A 15780-nucleotide genomic window follows, 5' to 3' on the forward strand; every position below is an offset into this window, starting at 1 on the left:
GGCCAGACTCCAACCCTCCTACTCCAGAGGCCAGACTCCAACCCTACTTCTCCGGAGTTCAGACTCCATTATCTTTTGCTTTCCATTCCTGATACTACAGTCCTTCCATAGAGGCTGAGGCCAGTCCATTTTGATTAGAAATTAAGAGACAGGCAGGCTCATCAGCAACCTGCTAAGAGTTTCCACCTGCCGACAGAGATGGCCGCCTCGCTTTGCTTTCCTAGGAAACTATGCAGTTTTTTGTTTTTTTTATGTGTTATTTCTTACATTGGTACCCCAGGTCATCTTAGGTTTCATTACATACAGTCAAGACGAACTACTGAACATAAGAGCAGTGTCAACTCACCATCAGTACGACCAAGAATATGACTTTCGCGAAGCGGATCCTGTGTTCTGCCTTTCACCCAGGACAACGGAATGGATCCCAGCCGGAGACCCCAAAAAACAACTTCGAAAAAGGGGAAAACGAAGCGGTCTTCTGGTCAGACTCCGGAGACGGGCACATCGTGCACCACTCCCTAGCATTCTCCTCGCCAATGTCCAGTCTCTTGGCAACAAGGTTGATGAAATCCGAGCAAGGGTAGCATTCCAGAGGGACGTCAGAGACTGTAACGTTCTTTGCTTCACGGAAACATGGCTCACTGGAGAGACGCTATCGGAGACAGTGCAGCCAGCTGGTTTCTCCACGCATCGCGCCGACAGAAACAAACATCTTTCTGGTAAGAAGAGGGGAGGGGGTGTATGCTTTATGGTTAACATGACGTGGTGTGGCCACAACAACATACATGAACTCAAGTCCTTCTGTTCACCTAATTTAGAATTCCTCACAATCAAATGTAGACCGCATTATCTACCAAGGGAATCCTCTTCGATTATAATCACAGCCATATATATTCCACCCCAAGCAGACACCTCGATGGCTCTGAACAAACTTTATTTGACTCTTTGCAAACTGGAATCCATATATCCGGAGGCTGCATTCATTGTAGCTGGGGATTTTAACAAGGCTAATCTGAAAACAAGACTCCCTAAATTTTATCAGCATATCGATTGTGCAACCAGGGCTGGAAAAACCTTGGATCATTGCTATTCCAACTTCCGCGACGCATATAAGGCCCTGCCCCGCCCTCCTTTCGGAAAAGCTGACCACGACTCCATTATGCTGATCCCTGCCTACAGACAGAAACTAAAACAAGAAGCTCCCGCGCTGAGGTCTGTTCAACGCTGGTCCGACCAATCTGATTCCACACTCCAAGACTGCTTCCATCACGTGGACTGGGATATGTTCCGTATTGCGTCAGACGACAACATTGACGAATACACTGATTCGGTGTGCGAGTTCATTAGAACGTGCGTTGAAGATGTCGTTCCCATAGCAACGATTAAAACATTCCCAAACCAGAAACCGTGGATTGATGGCAGCATTCGCGTGAAACTGAAACCGCGAACCACTGCTTTTAATCAGGGCAAGGTGACCGGAAACATGACAAAATATAAACAATGCAGCTATTCCCTCCACAAGGCTATTAAACAAGCTAAGCGTCAGTACAGAGACAAAGTAGAATCTCAATTCAACGGCTCAGACACAAGGTATGTGGCAGGGTCTACAGTCAATCACGGATTACAAAAAGAAAACCAGCACCGTCACGGACCAGGATGTCTTGTTCCCAGGCAGACTAAATAACTTTTTGCCTGCTTTGAGGACAATACAGTGCCACTGACACTGCCCGCAACTAAAACATGCGGACTCTCCTTCACTGCAGCCGACGTGAGGAAAATATTTAAACGTGTCAACCCTCGCAAGGCTGCAGGCCCAAACGGCATACCCAGCCGCGCCCTCAGAGCATGCGCAGACCAGCTGGCTGGTGTGTTTACGGACATATTCAATCAATCCCTATCTCAGTCTGTTGTTCCCACATGCTTCAAGAGGGCCACCATTGTTCCTGTTCCCAAGAAAGCTAAGGTAACTGAGCTAAACGACTACCGCCCCGTAGCACTCATTTCCCTCATCATGAAGTGCTTTGAGAGACTAGTCAAGGACCATATCACCTCCACCCTACCTGACACCCTAGACCCACTCCAATTTGCTTACCGTCCAAATAGGTCCACAGACGATGCAATCTCAACCACACTGCACACTGCCCTAACCCATCTGGACAAGAGGAATACCTATGTGAGAATGCTGTTCATCGACTACAGCTCGGTATTTAACACCATAGTGCCCTCCAAGCTCGTCATCAAGCTCGAGACCCTGGGTCTCAACCCCGCCTGTGCAACTGGGTACTGGACTTCCTGACGGGCCGCCCCCAGGTGGTGAGGGTAGGCAACAACATCTCCACCCCGCTGATCCTCAATACTGGGGCCCCACAAGGGTACGTTCTGAGCCCTCTCCTGTACTCCCTGTTCACCCACGACTGCGTGGCCACGCACGCTTCCAACTCAATCATCAAGTTTGCGGACGACACAACAGTGGTAGGCTTGATTACCAACAACGACGAGACGGCCTACAGGGAAGAGGTGAGGGCCCTCAGAGTGTGGTGTCAGGAAAATAACCTCACACTCAACGTCAACAAAACTAAGGAAACTAAGGTCTGAACAACGCATCACCGGGGGCAAACTACCTGCCCTCCAGGACACCTACACCACCCGATGTCACAGGAAGGCCATAAAGATCATCAAGGACAACAACCACCCGAGCCACTGCCTGTTCACCCCGCTATCATCCAGAAGGCGAGGTCAGTACAGGTGCATCAAAGCTGGGACCGAGAGACTGAAAAACAGCTTCTATCTCAAGGCCATCAGACTGTTAAACAGTCACCACTAACATTGAGTGGCTGCTGCCAACACACTGACTCAACTCCAGCCACTTTAATAATGGGAATTGATGGGAAATGATGTAAAATATATCACTAGCCACTTTAAACAATGCTACCTAATATAATGTTTACATACCCTACATTATTCATCTCATATGTATACGTATATACTGTACTCTATATCATCTACTGCATCCTTATGTAATACATGTATCACTAGCCACTTTAACTATGCCACTTTGTTTACATACTCATCTCATATGTATATACTGCACTCAATACCATCTACTGTATCTTGCCTATGCCGCTCTGTACCATCACTCATTCATATATCTTTCTGTACATATTCTTTATCCCCTTACACTAAGGTAGTAGTTTTGGAATTGTTAGCTAGATTACTTGTTGGTTGTTACTGCATTGTCGGAACTAGAAGCACAAGCATTTCGGCTACACTCGTACTAACATCTGCTAACCATGTGTATGTGACAAATACAATTTGATTTGATTTGATTGATAATGCCGACTGTTCCTGCTTCGTGTCTCTCCATTGCGACTGTATCAGTCATGTTGATAAAGAGTTACTGGAACTGTATTCTAACAGGCCTTCATATTGATAATGGGCCTGGTAATAGGATGGAGCCCATGTCACCGGAGAGAGCTTTTATCTCTGTCTCCTCAAAGTGCAGCAGTAACATGAGAACAACAGCAGGGGGATAGAGATGATGCAATTATGCTAATTAGCCACTGTTAGTTTATTATGTTGGGGTTTTCTTTTATATTACCCCCCCCCACTCTCCCTCCTTCCCTCCCCCTCTCTCCCTCCTTCTCTCCCACCCTCTCTCTCCCTCCTTCCCTCCCTCTCTCTCCCTCCTTCTCTCCCACCCTCTCTCTCCCTCCTTCCCTCCCTCCTCTCTCTCTCCTTCCCTCCCTCTCTCTCTCCCCACCCTCTCTCTCCCTCCTCCCCCACTCTCCCTCCCCCACCCTCTCTCCCCTCCTTCCCTCCCTCCCTCCTCCTTCTCTCCCACCCTCCCTCCCTTCCCTCCCCCTCCTCCCTCCCTCTCCTCCTTCTCTCCCACCCTCTCTCTCCCTCCTCCCTCCTCTCCCTCCTTCCCACCCTCTCTCTCCCCTTCCTCCCTCTCTCTCCCTCCTTCTCTCCCCACCCTCTCTCTCCTCCCTCCTTCCCTCTCCCCCTCTCTCTCCCTCCCTTCCCTCCCTCTCCCTCCCTCCTTCTCTCCCACCCTCTCTTCCTTCCCTCCCTCTCTCTCCCTCCGTCTCTCCCACCCTCTCTCTCCCTCCTTCCCTCCCTCTCTCTCCCTCCTTCTCTCCCACCCTCTCTCTCCCTCCTTCCCTCCCTCTCTCTCCCTCCGTCTCTCCCACCCTCTCTCTCCCTCCTTCCCTCCCTCTCTCTCCCTCCTTCTCTCCCACCCTCTCTCTACCTCCTTCCCTCCCTCTCTCTCCCTCCTTCTCTCCCACCCTCTCTCTCCCTCCTTCCCTCCCTCTCTCTCTCTCCCTCCTTCCCTCCCACCCCCTCTCTCCCTCATTCCCTCCCTCTCCCTCCTTTCCTCACTCTCTCTCTCCCTCCTTCCCTCACTCTCTCTCCCTCCTTCCCCCTCTCTCTCTCTCCCTCCTTCCCTCCCTCTCCCTCCTTCCCTCCCTCTCTCCTCTCTCTCCCTCCCTCTCTCTCCCTCCCTCCTTCCCTCCCCCTCTCTCCCTCCTTCCCTCCCTCCCTCCCTCCCTCCCTCCCTCCCTCCCCCTCCCTCCCTCCCTCCCTCCCTCCCTCCCTCCCTCCCTCCCTCCCTCCCCCTCCCTCCCTCCCTCTCTCTCCCTCCTTCCTTCCCTCCCTCTCTCTCTCCCTCCTTCCCTCCCTCCCGCTCTCTCCCTCCTTCACTCCCTCTCTCTCCCTCCTTCCCTCACTCTCTCTCCCTCCTTCCCTCACTCTCTCTCCCACCTTCCCTCACTCTCTCTCTCTCCCTCCTTCCCTCACTCTCTCTCCCTCCTTCCCTCACTCTCTCTCTCCTTCCCTCCTTCTCTCTCCCTCTTTCCCTCACTCTCTCTCCCTCCTTCCCTCCCTCTCTCTCCCTCCTTCCCTCCCTCTCTCTCCCTCCTTCCCTTCCTCCCTCTCTCTCTCTCCCTCCTTCCCTCCCTCTCTCTCTCTCTCTCCCTCCTTCCTTCCCTCCCTCCCCCTCTCTCCCTCCTTCACTCCCTCTCTCTCCCTCCTTCCCTCACTCTCTCTCCCTCCTTCCCTCACTCTCTCTCCTACCTTCCCTCACTCTCTCTCCCTCCTTCCCTCACTCTCTCTCCCTCCTTCCCTCCCTCTCTCTCCCTCCTTCCCTCCCTCTCTCTCCCCTCCTTCCCTCCCTCCCTCCCTCCCTCTCTCTCTCTCTCTCTCTCTCCCTCCCTCCCTCCCTCCCTCCCTCCCTCCCTCCTCCCTCCCCTCCCTCCCTCCCTCCCTCCCTCCCTCCCTCCCTCCCTCCCTCCCTCCCTCCTTCCTCCCTCCCTCCCTCCCTCCCTCCTTCCCTCCCTCCCTCCCTCCCTCCCTCACTCACTCCTCCCTCCCTCACTCTCTCTCTCTCTCTCTCCTTCCCTCCCCCTCTCTCCCTTCTTCCCTCCCTCCCTCCCTCCCTCCCTCCCTCCCTCCCTCCCTCCCTCCCTCCCTCCCTCCCTCCCTCCCTCCCTCCTTATCTCCCTCCCTCCCTCCTCTCTCTCCCTCCTTCCCTCACTCTCTCTCCCTCCTTATCTCCCTCCTTCCCTCCCTCTCCCTCCCTCCTTCCCTCCCTCTCCAAAACACATAGGGCTCATTGAGTAAATCTGTGTCTGGTCGTTTGCCAAAGCGAACAATCGGTAAATATGCTGCCCTATCCAGAGCTGGACAATGACACTCATAGACAACTTGACCATGGGTATTGACAGTGGGGGCTGAGAGTCAGAGTAAGTGGGAGGACCCCTGAGTGAGTCAATAGTAGGCTACATTAGGATAAAAAAACATTCTGGCCACGTTAAGAGAAGAAATGCATATTTGTGGGTCTTTCCTCGAAAGCTTCTCTTTTTAACCTTGAGACTGTGTGGTTCTCATGTTGATGTAAGATAAACATGGTGAGAGTGGGAGGACTAAACACATTACTGATGTCTTTTTGTTGCTTCGTGTTTGGCTGTTTTGCCCAGCTGAATATCTGTTACCATATCCTTCTACAGTTGAATATCTGTTACCATATCCTTCTACACCATATCCTTCTACAGTTTAATACCTGTTGTCATATCCTTCTACACCATATCCTTCTACAGTTTAATATCTGTTACCATATCCTTCTACACCATATCCTTCTACAGTTTAATATCTGTTATCATATCCTTCTACAGTTGAATATCTGTTACCATATCCTTCTACAGTTGAATATCTGTTACCATATCCTTCTACAGTTGAATATCTGTTACCATATCCTTCTACACCATATCCTTCTACAGTTTAATACCTGTTGTCATATCCTTCTACACCATATCCTTCTACAGTTTAATATCTGTTACCATATCCTTCTACAGTTGAATATCTGTTATCCCTTCTATTTATATCTGTTACCATATCCTTCTACAGTTGAATATCTGTTACCATATCCTTCTACAGTTGAATATCTGTTACCATATCCTTCTACAGTTGAATATCTGTTACCATATCCTTCTACAGTTGAATATCTGTTACCATATCCTTCTACAGTTGAATATCTGTTACCATATCCTTCTACAGTTGAATATCTGTTACCATATCCTTCTACAGTTGAATATCTGTTACCATATCCTTCTACAGTTGAATATCTGTTGTCATATCCTTCTACAGTTGAATATCTGTTATCATATCCTTCTACAGTTTAATATCTGTTACCATATCCTTCTACACCATATCCTTCTACAGTTGAATATCTGTTGTCATATCCTTCTACAGTTGAATATCTGTTATCATATCCTTCTACAGTTTAATATCTGTTACCATATCCTTCTACACCATATCCTTCTACAGTTGAATATCTGTTGTCATATCCTTCTACACCATATCCTTCTACAGTTGAATATCTGTTACCATATCCTTCTACACTATATCCTTCTACAGTTGAATATCTGTTACCATATCCTTCTACACCATATCCTTCTACACCATATCCTTCTACACCATATCCTTCTACATCATATCCTTCTACATCATATCCTTCTACAGTTGAATATCTGTTGTCATATCCTTCTACACCATATCCTTCTACAGTTTAATATCTGTTGTCATATCCTTCTACACCATATCCTTCTACAGTTTAATATCTGTTACCATATCCTTCTACACCATATCCTTCTACACCATATCCTTCTACACCATATCCTTCTACATCATATCCTTCTACATCATATCCTTCTACAGTTGAATATCTGTTGTCATATCCTTCTACACCATATCCTTCTACAGTTTAATACCTGTTGTCATATCCTTCTACACCATATCCTTCTACAGTTGAATATCTGTTGTCATATCCTTCTACACCATATCCTTCTACAGTTTAATATCTGTTACCATATCCTTCTACACCATATCCTTCTACACCATATCCTTCTACAGTTTAATATCTGTTACCATATCCTTCTACACCATATCCTTCTACAGTTTAATATCTGTTATCATATCCTTCTACATCATATCCTTCTACAGTTTTATACCTGTTGTCATATCCTTCTACAGTTTAATACCTGTTACCATATCCTTCTACACCATATCCTTCTACAGTTTAATACCTGTTACCATATCCTTCTACACCATATCCTTCTACAGTTTAATATCTGTTACCATATCCTTCTACAGTTTAATATCTGTTACCATATCCTTCTACACCATATCCTTCTACACCATATCCTTCTACAGTTTAATACCTGTTACCATATCCTTCTACACCATATCCTTCTACAGTTTAATATCTGTTATCATATCCTTCTACAGTTTAATATCTGTTGTCATATCCTTCTACAGTTTAATATCTGTTGTCATATCCTTCTACAGTTTAATACCTGTTACCATATCCTTCTACACCATATCCTTCTACAGTTTAATATCTGTTACCATATCCTTCTACACCATATCCTTCTACAGTTTAATATCTGTTGTCATATCTTTCTACACCATATCCTTCTACAGTTTAATATCTGTTGTCATATCTTTCTACACCATATCATTCTACAGTTTAATATCTGTTGTCATATCCTTCTACAGTTTAATATCTGTTACCATATCCTTCTACACCATATCCTTCTACACCATATCCTTCTACACCATATCCTTCTACAGTTTAATATCTGTTATCATATCCTTCTACATCATATCCTTCTACATCATATCCTTCTACACCATATCCTTCTACACCATATCCTTCTACAGTTGAATATCTGTTACCATATCCTTCTACACCATATCCTTCTACAGTTTAATACCTGTTGTCATATCCTTCTACACCATATCCTTCTACAGTTTAATATCTGTTACCATATCCTTCTACAGTTTAATATCTGTTATCATATCCTTCTACATCATATCCTTCTACACCATATCCTTCTACAGTTTAATATCTGTTATCATATCCTTCTACATCATATCCTTCTACATCATATCCTTCTACACCATATCCTTCTACAGTTTAATATCTGTTACCATATCCTTCTACAGTTTAATATCTGTTATCATATCCTTCTACATCATATCCTTCTACACCATATCCTTCTACATCATATCCTTCTACACCATATCCTTCTACAGTTTAATATCTGTTATCATATCCTTCTACAGTTTAATATCTGTTATCATATCCTTCTACATCATATCCTTCTACACCATATCCTTCTACAGTTTAATACCTGTTGTCATATCCTTCTACAGTTTAATACCTGTTGTCATATCCTTCTACAGTTTAATATCTGTTACCATATCCTTCTACAGTATAATATCTGTTGTCATATCCTTCTACACCATATCCTTCTACAGTTTAATACCTGTTGTCATATCCTTCTACACCATATCCTTCTACAGTTGAATATCTGTTACCATATCCTTCTACACCATATCCTTCTACAGTTTAATATCTGTTATCATATCCTTCAACAGTTTAATACCTGTTGTCATATCCTTCTACACCATATCCTTCTACAGTTTAATACCTGTTGTCATATTCTTCTACACCATATCCTTCTACAGTTTAATACCTGTTGTCATATCCTTCTACACCATATCCTTCTACAGTTGAATATCTGTTACCATATCCTTCTACACCATATCCTTCTACAGTTTAATACCTGTTGTCATATCCTTCTACACCATATCCTTCTACAGTTGAATATCTGTTCTATCCTTCTACACCATATCCTTCTACAGTTTAATATCTGTTACCATATCCTTCTACACCATATCCTTCTACAGTTTAATATCTGTTACCATATCCTTCTACACCATATCCTTCTACAGTTTAATATCTGTTATCATATCCTTCTACATCATATCCTTCTACAGTTTAATACCTGTTGTCATATCCTTCTACAGTTTAATACCTGTTACCATATCCTTCTACACCATATCCTTCTACAGTTTAATACCTGTTACCATATCCTTCTACACCATATCCTTCTACAGTTTAATATCTGTTATCATATCCTTCTACAGTTTAATATCTGTTGTCATATCCTTCTACAGTTTAATATATGTTGTCATATCCTTCTACAGTTTAATACCTGTTACCATATCCTTCTACACCATATCCTTCTACAGTTTAATATCTGTTACCATATCCTTCTACACCATATCCTTCTACAGTTTAATATCTGTTGTCATATCTTTCTACACCATATCCTTCTACAGTTTAATATCTGTTGTCATATCTTTCTACACCATATCCTTCTACAGTTTAATATCTGTTGTCATATCCTTCTACAGTTTAATATCTGTTACCATATCCTTCTACACCATATCCTTCTACACCATATCCTTCTACACCATATCCTTCTACAGTTTAATATCTGTTATCATATCCTTCTACATCATATCCTTCTACATCATATCCTTCTACACCATATCCTTCTACACCATATCCTTCTACAGTTGAATATCTGTTACCATATCCTTCTACACCATATCCTTCTACAGTTTAATACCTGTTGTCATATCCTTCTACACCATATCCTTCTACAGTTTAATATCTGTTATCATATCCTTCTACATCATATCCTTCTACATCATATCCTTCTACACCATATCCTTCTACACCATATCCTTCTACAGTTTAATATCTGTTATCATATCCTTCTACATCATATCCTTCTACATCATATCCTTCTACACCATATCCTTCTACAGTTTAATATCTGTTACCATATCCTTCTACAGTTTAATATCTGTTATCATATCCTTCTACATCATATCCTTCTACACCATATCCTTCTACATCATATCCTTCTACACCATATCCTTCTACAGTTTAATATCTGTTATCATATCCTTCTACAGTTTAATATCTGTTATCATATCCTTCTACATCATATCCTTCTACACCATATCCTTCTACAGTTTAATACCTGTTGTCATATCCTTCTACAGTTTAATACCTGTTGTCATATCCTTCTACAGTTTAATATCTGTTACCATATCCTTCTACAGTATAATATCTGTTGTCATATCCTTCTACACCATATCCTTCTACCGTTTAATACCTGTTGTCATATCCTTCTACACCATATCCTTCTACAGTTTAATATCTGTTATCATATCCTTCTACAGTTTAATACCTGTTGTCATATCCTTCTACACCATATCCTTCTACAGTTTAATACCTGTTGTCATATTCTTCTACACCATATCCTTCTACAGTTTAATACCTGTTGTCATATCCTTCTACACCATATCCTTCTACAGTTGAATATCTGTTACCATATCCTTCTACACCATATCCTTCTACAGTTTAATATCTGTTATCATATCCTTCTACATCATATCCTTCTACACCATATCCTTCTACACCATATCCTTCTACAGTTTAATATCTGTTACCATATCCTTCTACACCATATCCTTCTACAGTTTAATATCTGTTGTCATATCTTTCTACACCATGTCCTTCTACAGTTTAATATATGTTATCATATCCTTCTACACCATATCCTTCTACAGTTTAATACCTGTTGTCATATCCTTCTACAGTTTAATATCTGTTACCATATCCTTCTACACCATATCCTTCTACAGTTTAATATCTGTTATCATATCCTTCTACATCATATCCTTCTACATCATATCCTTCTACAACATATCCTTCTACACCATATCCTTCTACAGTTGAATATCTGTTACCATATCCTTCTACACCATATCCTTCTACAGTTTAATACCTGTTGTCATATCCTTCTACACCATATCCTTCTACAGTTTAATATCTGTTACCATATCCTTCTACACCATATCCTTCTACAGTTTAATATCTGTTATCATATCCTTCTACATCATATCCTTCTACATCATATCCTTCTACACCATATCCTTCTACACCATATCCTTCTACAGTTGAATATCTGTTACCATATCCTTCTACAGTTTAATATCTGTTACCATATCCTTCTACACCATATCCTTCTACACCATATCCTTCTACACCATATCCTTCTACAGTTTAATATCTGTTATCATATCCTTCTACATCATATCCTTCTACATCATATCCTTCTACACCATATCCTTCTACACCATATCCTTCTACAGTTGAATATCTGTTACCATATCCTTCTACACCATATCCTTCTACAGTTTAATACCTGTTGTCATATCCTTCTACACCATATCCTTCTACAGTTTAATATCTGTTACCATATCCTTCTACAGTTTAATATCTGTTATCATATCCTTCTACATCATATCCTTCTACATCATATCCTTCTACACCATATCCTTCTACACCATATCCTTCTACAGTTTAATATCTGTTATCATATCCTTCTACATCATATCCTTCTACATCATATCCTTCTACACCATATCCTTCTACAGTTTAATATCTGTTACCATATCCTTCTACAGTTTAATATCTGTTATCATATCCTTCTACATCATATCCTTCTACACCATATCCTTCTACATCATATCCTTCTACACCATATCCTTCTACAGTTTAATATCTGTTATCATATCCTTCTACAGTTTAATATCTGTTATCATATCCTTCTACATCATATCCTTCTACACCATATCCTTCTACAGTTTAATACCTGTTGTCATATCCTTCTACAGTTTAATACCTGTTGTCATATCCTTCTACAGTTTAATATCTGTTACCATATCCTTCTACAGTATAATATCTGTTGTCATATCCTTCTACACCATATCCTTCTACAGTTTAATACCTGTTGTCATATCCTTCTACACCATATCCTTCTACACCATATCCTTCTACAGTTTAATATCTGTTATCATATCCTTCTACATCATATCCTTCTACATCATATCCTTCTACACCATATCCTTCTACAGTTTAATATCTGTTACCATATCCTTCTACAGTTTAATATCTGTTATCATATCCTTCTACATCATATCCTTCTACACCATATCCTTCTACATCATATCCTTCTACACCATATCCTTCTACAGTTTAATATCTGTTATCATATCCTTCTACAGTTTAATATCTGTTATCATATCCTTCTACATCATATCCTTCTACACCATATCCTTCTACAGTTTAATACCTGTTGTCATATCCTTCTACAGTTTAATACCTGTTGTCATATCCTTCTACAGTTTAATATCTGTTACCATATCCTTCTACAGTATAATATCTGTTGTCATATCCTTCTACACCATATCCTTCTACAGTTTAATACCTGTTGTCATATCCTTCTACACCATATCCTTCTACAGTTGAATATCTGTTACCATATCCTTCTACACCATATCCTTCTACAGTTTAATATCTGTTATCATATCCTTCTACAGTTTAATACCTGTTGTCATATCCTTCTACACCATATCCTTCTACAGTTTAATACCTGTTGTCATATTCTTCTACACCATATCCTTCTACAGTTTAATACCTGTTGTCATATCCTTCTACACCATATCCTTCTACAGTTGAATATCTGTTACCATATCCTTCTACACCATATCCTTCTACAGTTTAATATCTGTTATCATATCCTTCTACATCATATCCTTCTACACCATATCCTTCTACACCATATCCTTCTACAGTTTAATATCTGTTACCATATCCTTCTACACCATATCCTTCTACAGTTTAATATCTGTTGTCATATCTTTCTACACCATGTCCTTCTACAGTTTAATATATGTTATCATATCCTTCTACACCATATCCTTCTACAGTTTAATATATGTTACCATATCCTTCTACAGTTTAATACCTGTTGTCATATCCTTCTACAGTTTAATATCTGTTACCATATCCTTCTACACCATATCCTTCTACAGTTTAATATCTGTTATCATATCCTTCTACATCATATCCTTCTACATCATATCCTTCTACAACATATCCTTCTACACCATATCCTTCTACAGTTGAATATCTGTTACCATATCCTTCTACACCATATCCTTCTACAGTTTAATACCTGTTGTCATATCCTTCTACACCATATCCTTCTACAGTTTAATATCTGTTACCATATCCTTCTACACCATATCCTTCGACAGTTTAATATCTGTTATCATATCCTTCTACATCATATCCTTCTACATCATATCCTTCTACAACATATCCTTCTACACCATATCCTTCTACAGTTTAATATCTGTTATCATATCCTTCTACATCATATCCTTCTACATCATATCCTTCTACACCATATCCTTCTACACCATATCCTTCTACAGTTGAATATCTGTTACCATATCCTTCTACAGTTTAATATCTGTTACCATATCCTTCTACACCATATCCTTCTACACCATATCCTTCTACACCATATCCTTCTACAGTTTAATATCTGTTATCATATCCTTCTACATCATATCCTTCTACATCATATCCTTCTACACCATATCCTTCTACACCATATCCTTCTACAGTTTAATATCTATTACCATATCCTTCTACAGTTTAATATCTGTTACCATATCCTTCTACACCATATCCTTCTACACCATATCCTTCTACAGTTTAATATCTGTTACCATATCCTTCTACATCATATCCTTCTACAGTTTAATACCTGTTGTCATATCCTTCTACAGTTTAATATCTGTTACCATATCCTTCTACACCATATCCTTCTACAGTTTAATATCTGTTATCATATCCTTCTACATCATATCCTTCTACATCATATCCTTCTACACCATATCCTTCTACACCATATCTTTCTACAGTTTAATATCTGTTATCATATCCTTCTACATCATATCCTTCTACATCATATCCTTCTACACCATATCCTTCTACACCATATCCTTATACAGTTGAATATCTGTTACCATATCCTTCTACAGTTTAATATCTGTTACCATATCCTTCTACACCATATCCTTCTACACCATATCCTTCTACACCATATCCTTCTACAGTTTAATATCTGTTATCATATCCTTCTACATCATATCCTTCTACATCATATCCTTCTACACCATATCCTTCTACAGTTTAATATCTATTACCATATCCTTCTACAGTTTAATATCTGTTACCATATCCTTCTACACCATATCGTTCTACACCATATCCTTCTACAGTTTAATATCTGTTACCATATCCTTCTACACCATATCCTTCTACAGTTTAATATCTGTTATCATATCCTTCTACATCATATCCTTCTACAGTTTAATACCTGTTGTCATATCCTTCTACAGTTTAATATCTGTTGTCATATCCTTCTACAGTTTAATATCTGTTACCATATCCTTCTACACCATATCCTTCTACACCATATCCTTCTACAGTTTAATATCTGTTATCATATCCTTCTACATCATATCCTTCTACAGTTTAATACCTGTTGTCATATCCTTCTACAGTTTAATATCTGTTATCATATCCTTCTACATCATATCCTTCTACAGTTTAATACCTGTTGTCATATCCTTCTACAGTTTAATATCTGTTGTCATATCTTTCTACACCATATCCTTCTACAGTTTAATACCTGTTACCATATCCTTCTACACCATATCCTTCTACAGTTTAATATATGTTATCATATCTTTCTACACCATATCCTTCTACAGTTTAATATATGTTATCATATCCTTCTACACCATATCCTTCTACATCATATCCTTCTACAGTTTAATATCTATTACCATATCCTTCTACAGTTTAATATCTGTTACCATATCCTTCTACACCATATCCTTCTACACCATATCCTTCTACAGTTTAATATCTGTTATCATATCCTTCTACATCATATCCTTCTACACCATATCCTTCTACATCATATCCTTCTACACCATATCCTTCTACAGTTTAATATATGTTATCATATCCTTCTACACCATATCCTTCTACACCATATCCTTCTACAGTTTAATATATGTTATCATATCCTTCTACACCATATCCTTCTACACCATATCCTTCTACAGTTTAATATCTGTTATCATATCCTTCTACATCATATCCTTCTACACCATATCCTTCTACATCATATCCTTCTACACCATATCCTTCTACAGTTTAATATATGTTATCATATCCTTCTACACCATATCCTTCTACACCATATCCTTCTACAGTTTAATATATGTTATCATATCCTTCTACATCATATCCTTCTACACCATATCCTTCTACATCATATCCTTCTACACCATATCCTTCTACAGTTTAATATATGTTATCATATCCTTCTACACCATATCCTTCTACAGTTTAATATATGTTATCATATCCTTCTACACCATATCCTTCTACAGTTTAATATCTATTACCATATCCTTCTACAGTTT

General features: G+C 40.4%; 2 protein-coding genes across 3 annotated transcripts in view; both read left to right on the forward strand.

Annotated features, from left to right (window-relative positions):
- Positions 1-92, forward strand: part of LOC124043086 (extensin-like) — an 809-nt gene extending 717 nt beyond the window's left edge. The window contains exon 2 of the mRNA XM_046361257.1: positions 1-92. This exon is cut by the window's left edge and continues 400 nt beyond it. Within this exon, the coding sequence (XP_046217213.1) occupies positions 1-92 (92 nt within the window).
- Positions 1-15780, forward strand: part of LOC124043181 (phosphoprotein associated with glycosphingolipid-enriched microdomains 1-like) — a 127937-nt gene that overhangs the window by 20541 nt on the left and 91616 nt on the right. The window lies entirely within an intron of this gene.

This window comes from Oncorhynchus gorbuscha, linkage group LG09 (assembly GCF_021184085.1).
Source record: "Oncorhynchus gorbuscha isolate QuinsamMale2020 ecotype Even-year linkage group LG09, OgorEven_v1.0, whole genome shotgun sequence".
NCBI classification, from domain to species: domain Eukaryota; kingdom Metazoa; phylum Chordata; class Actinopteri; order Salmoniformes; family Salmonidae; genus Oncorhynchus; species Oncorhynchus gorbuscha.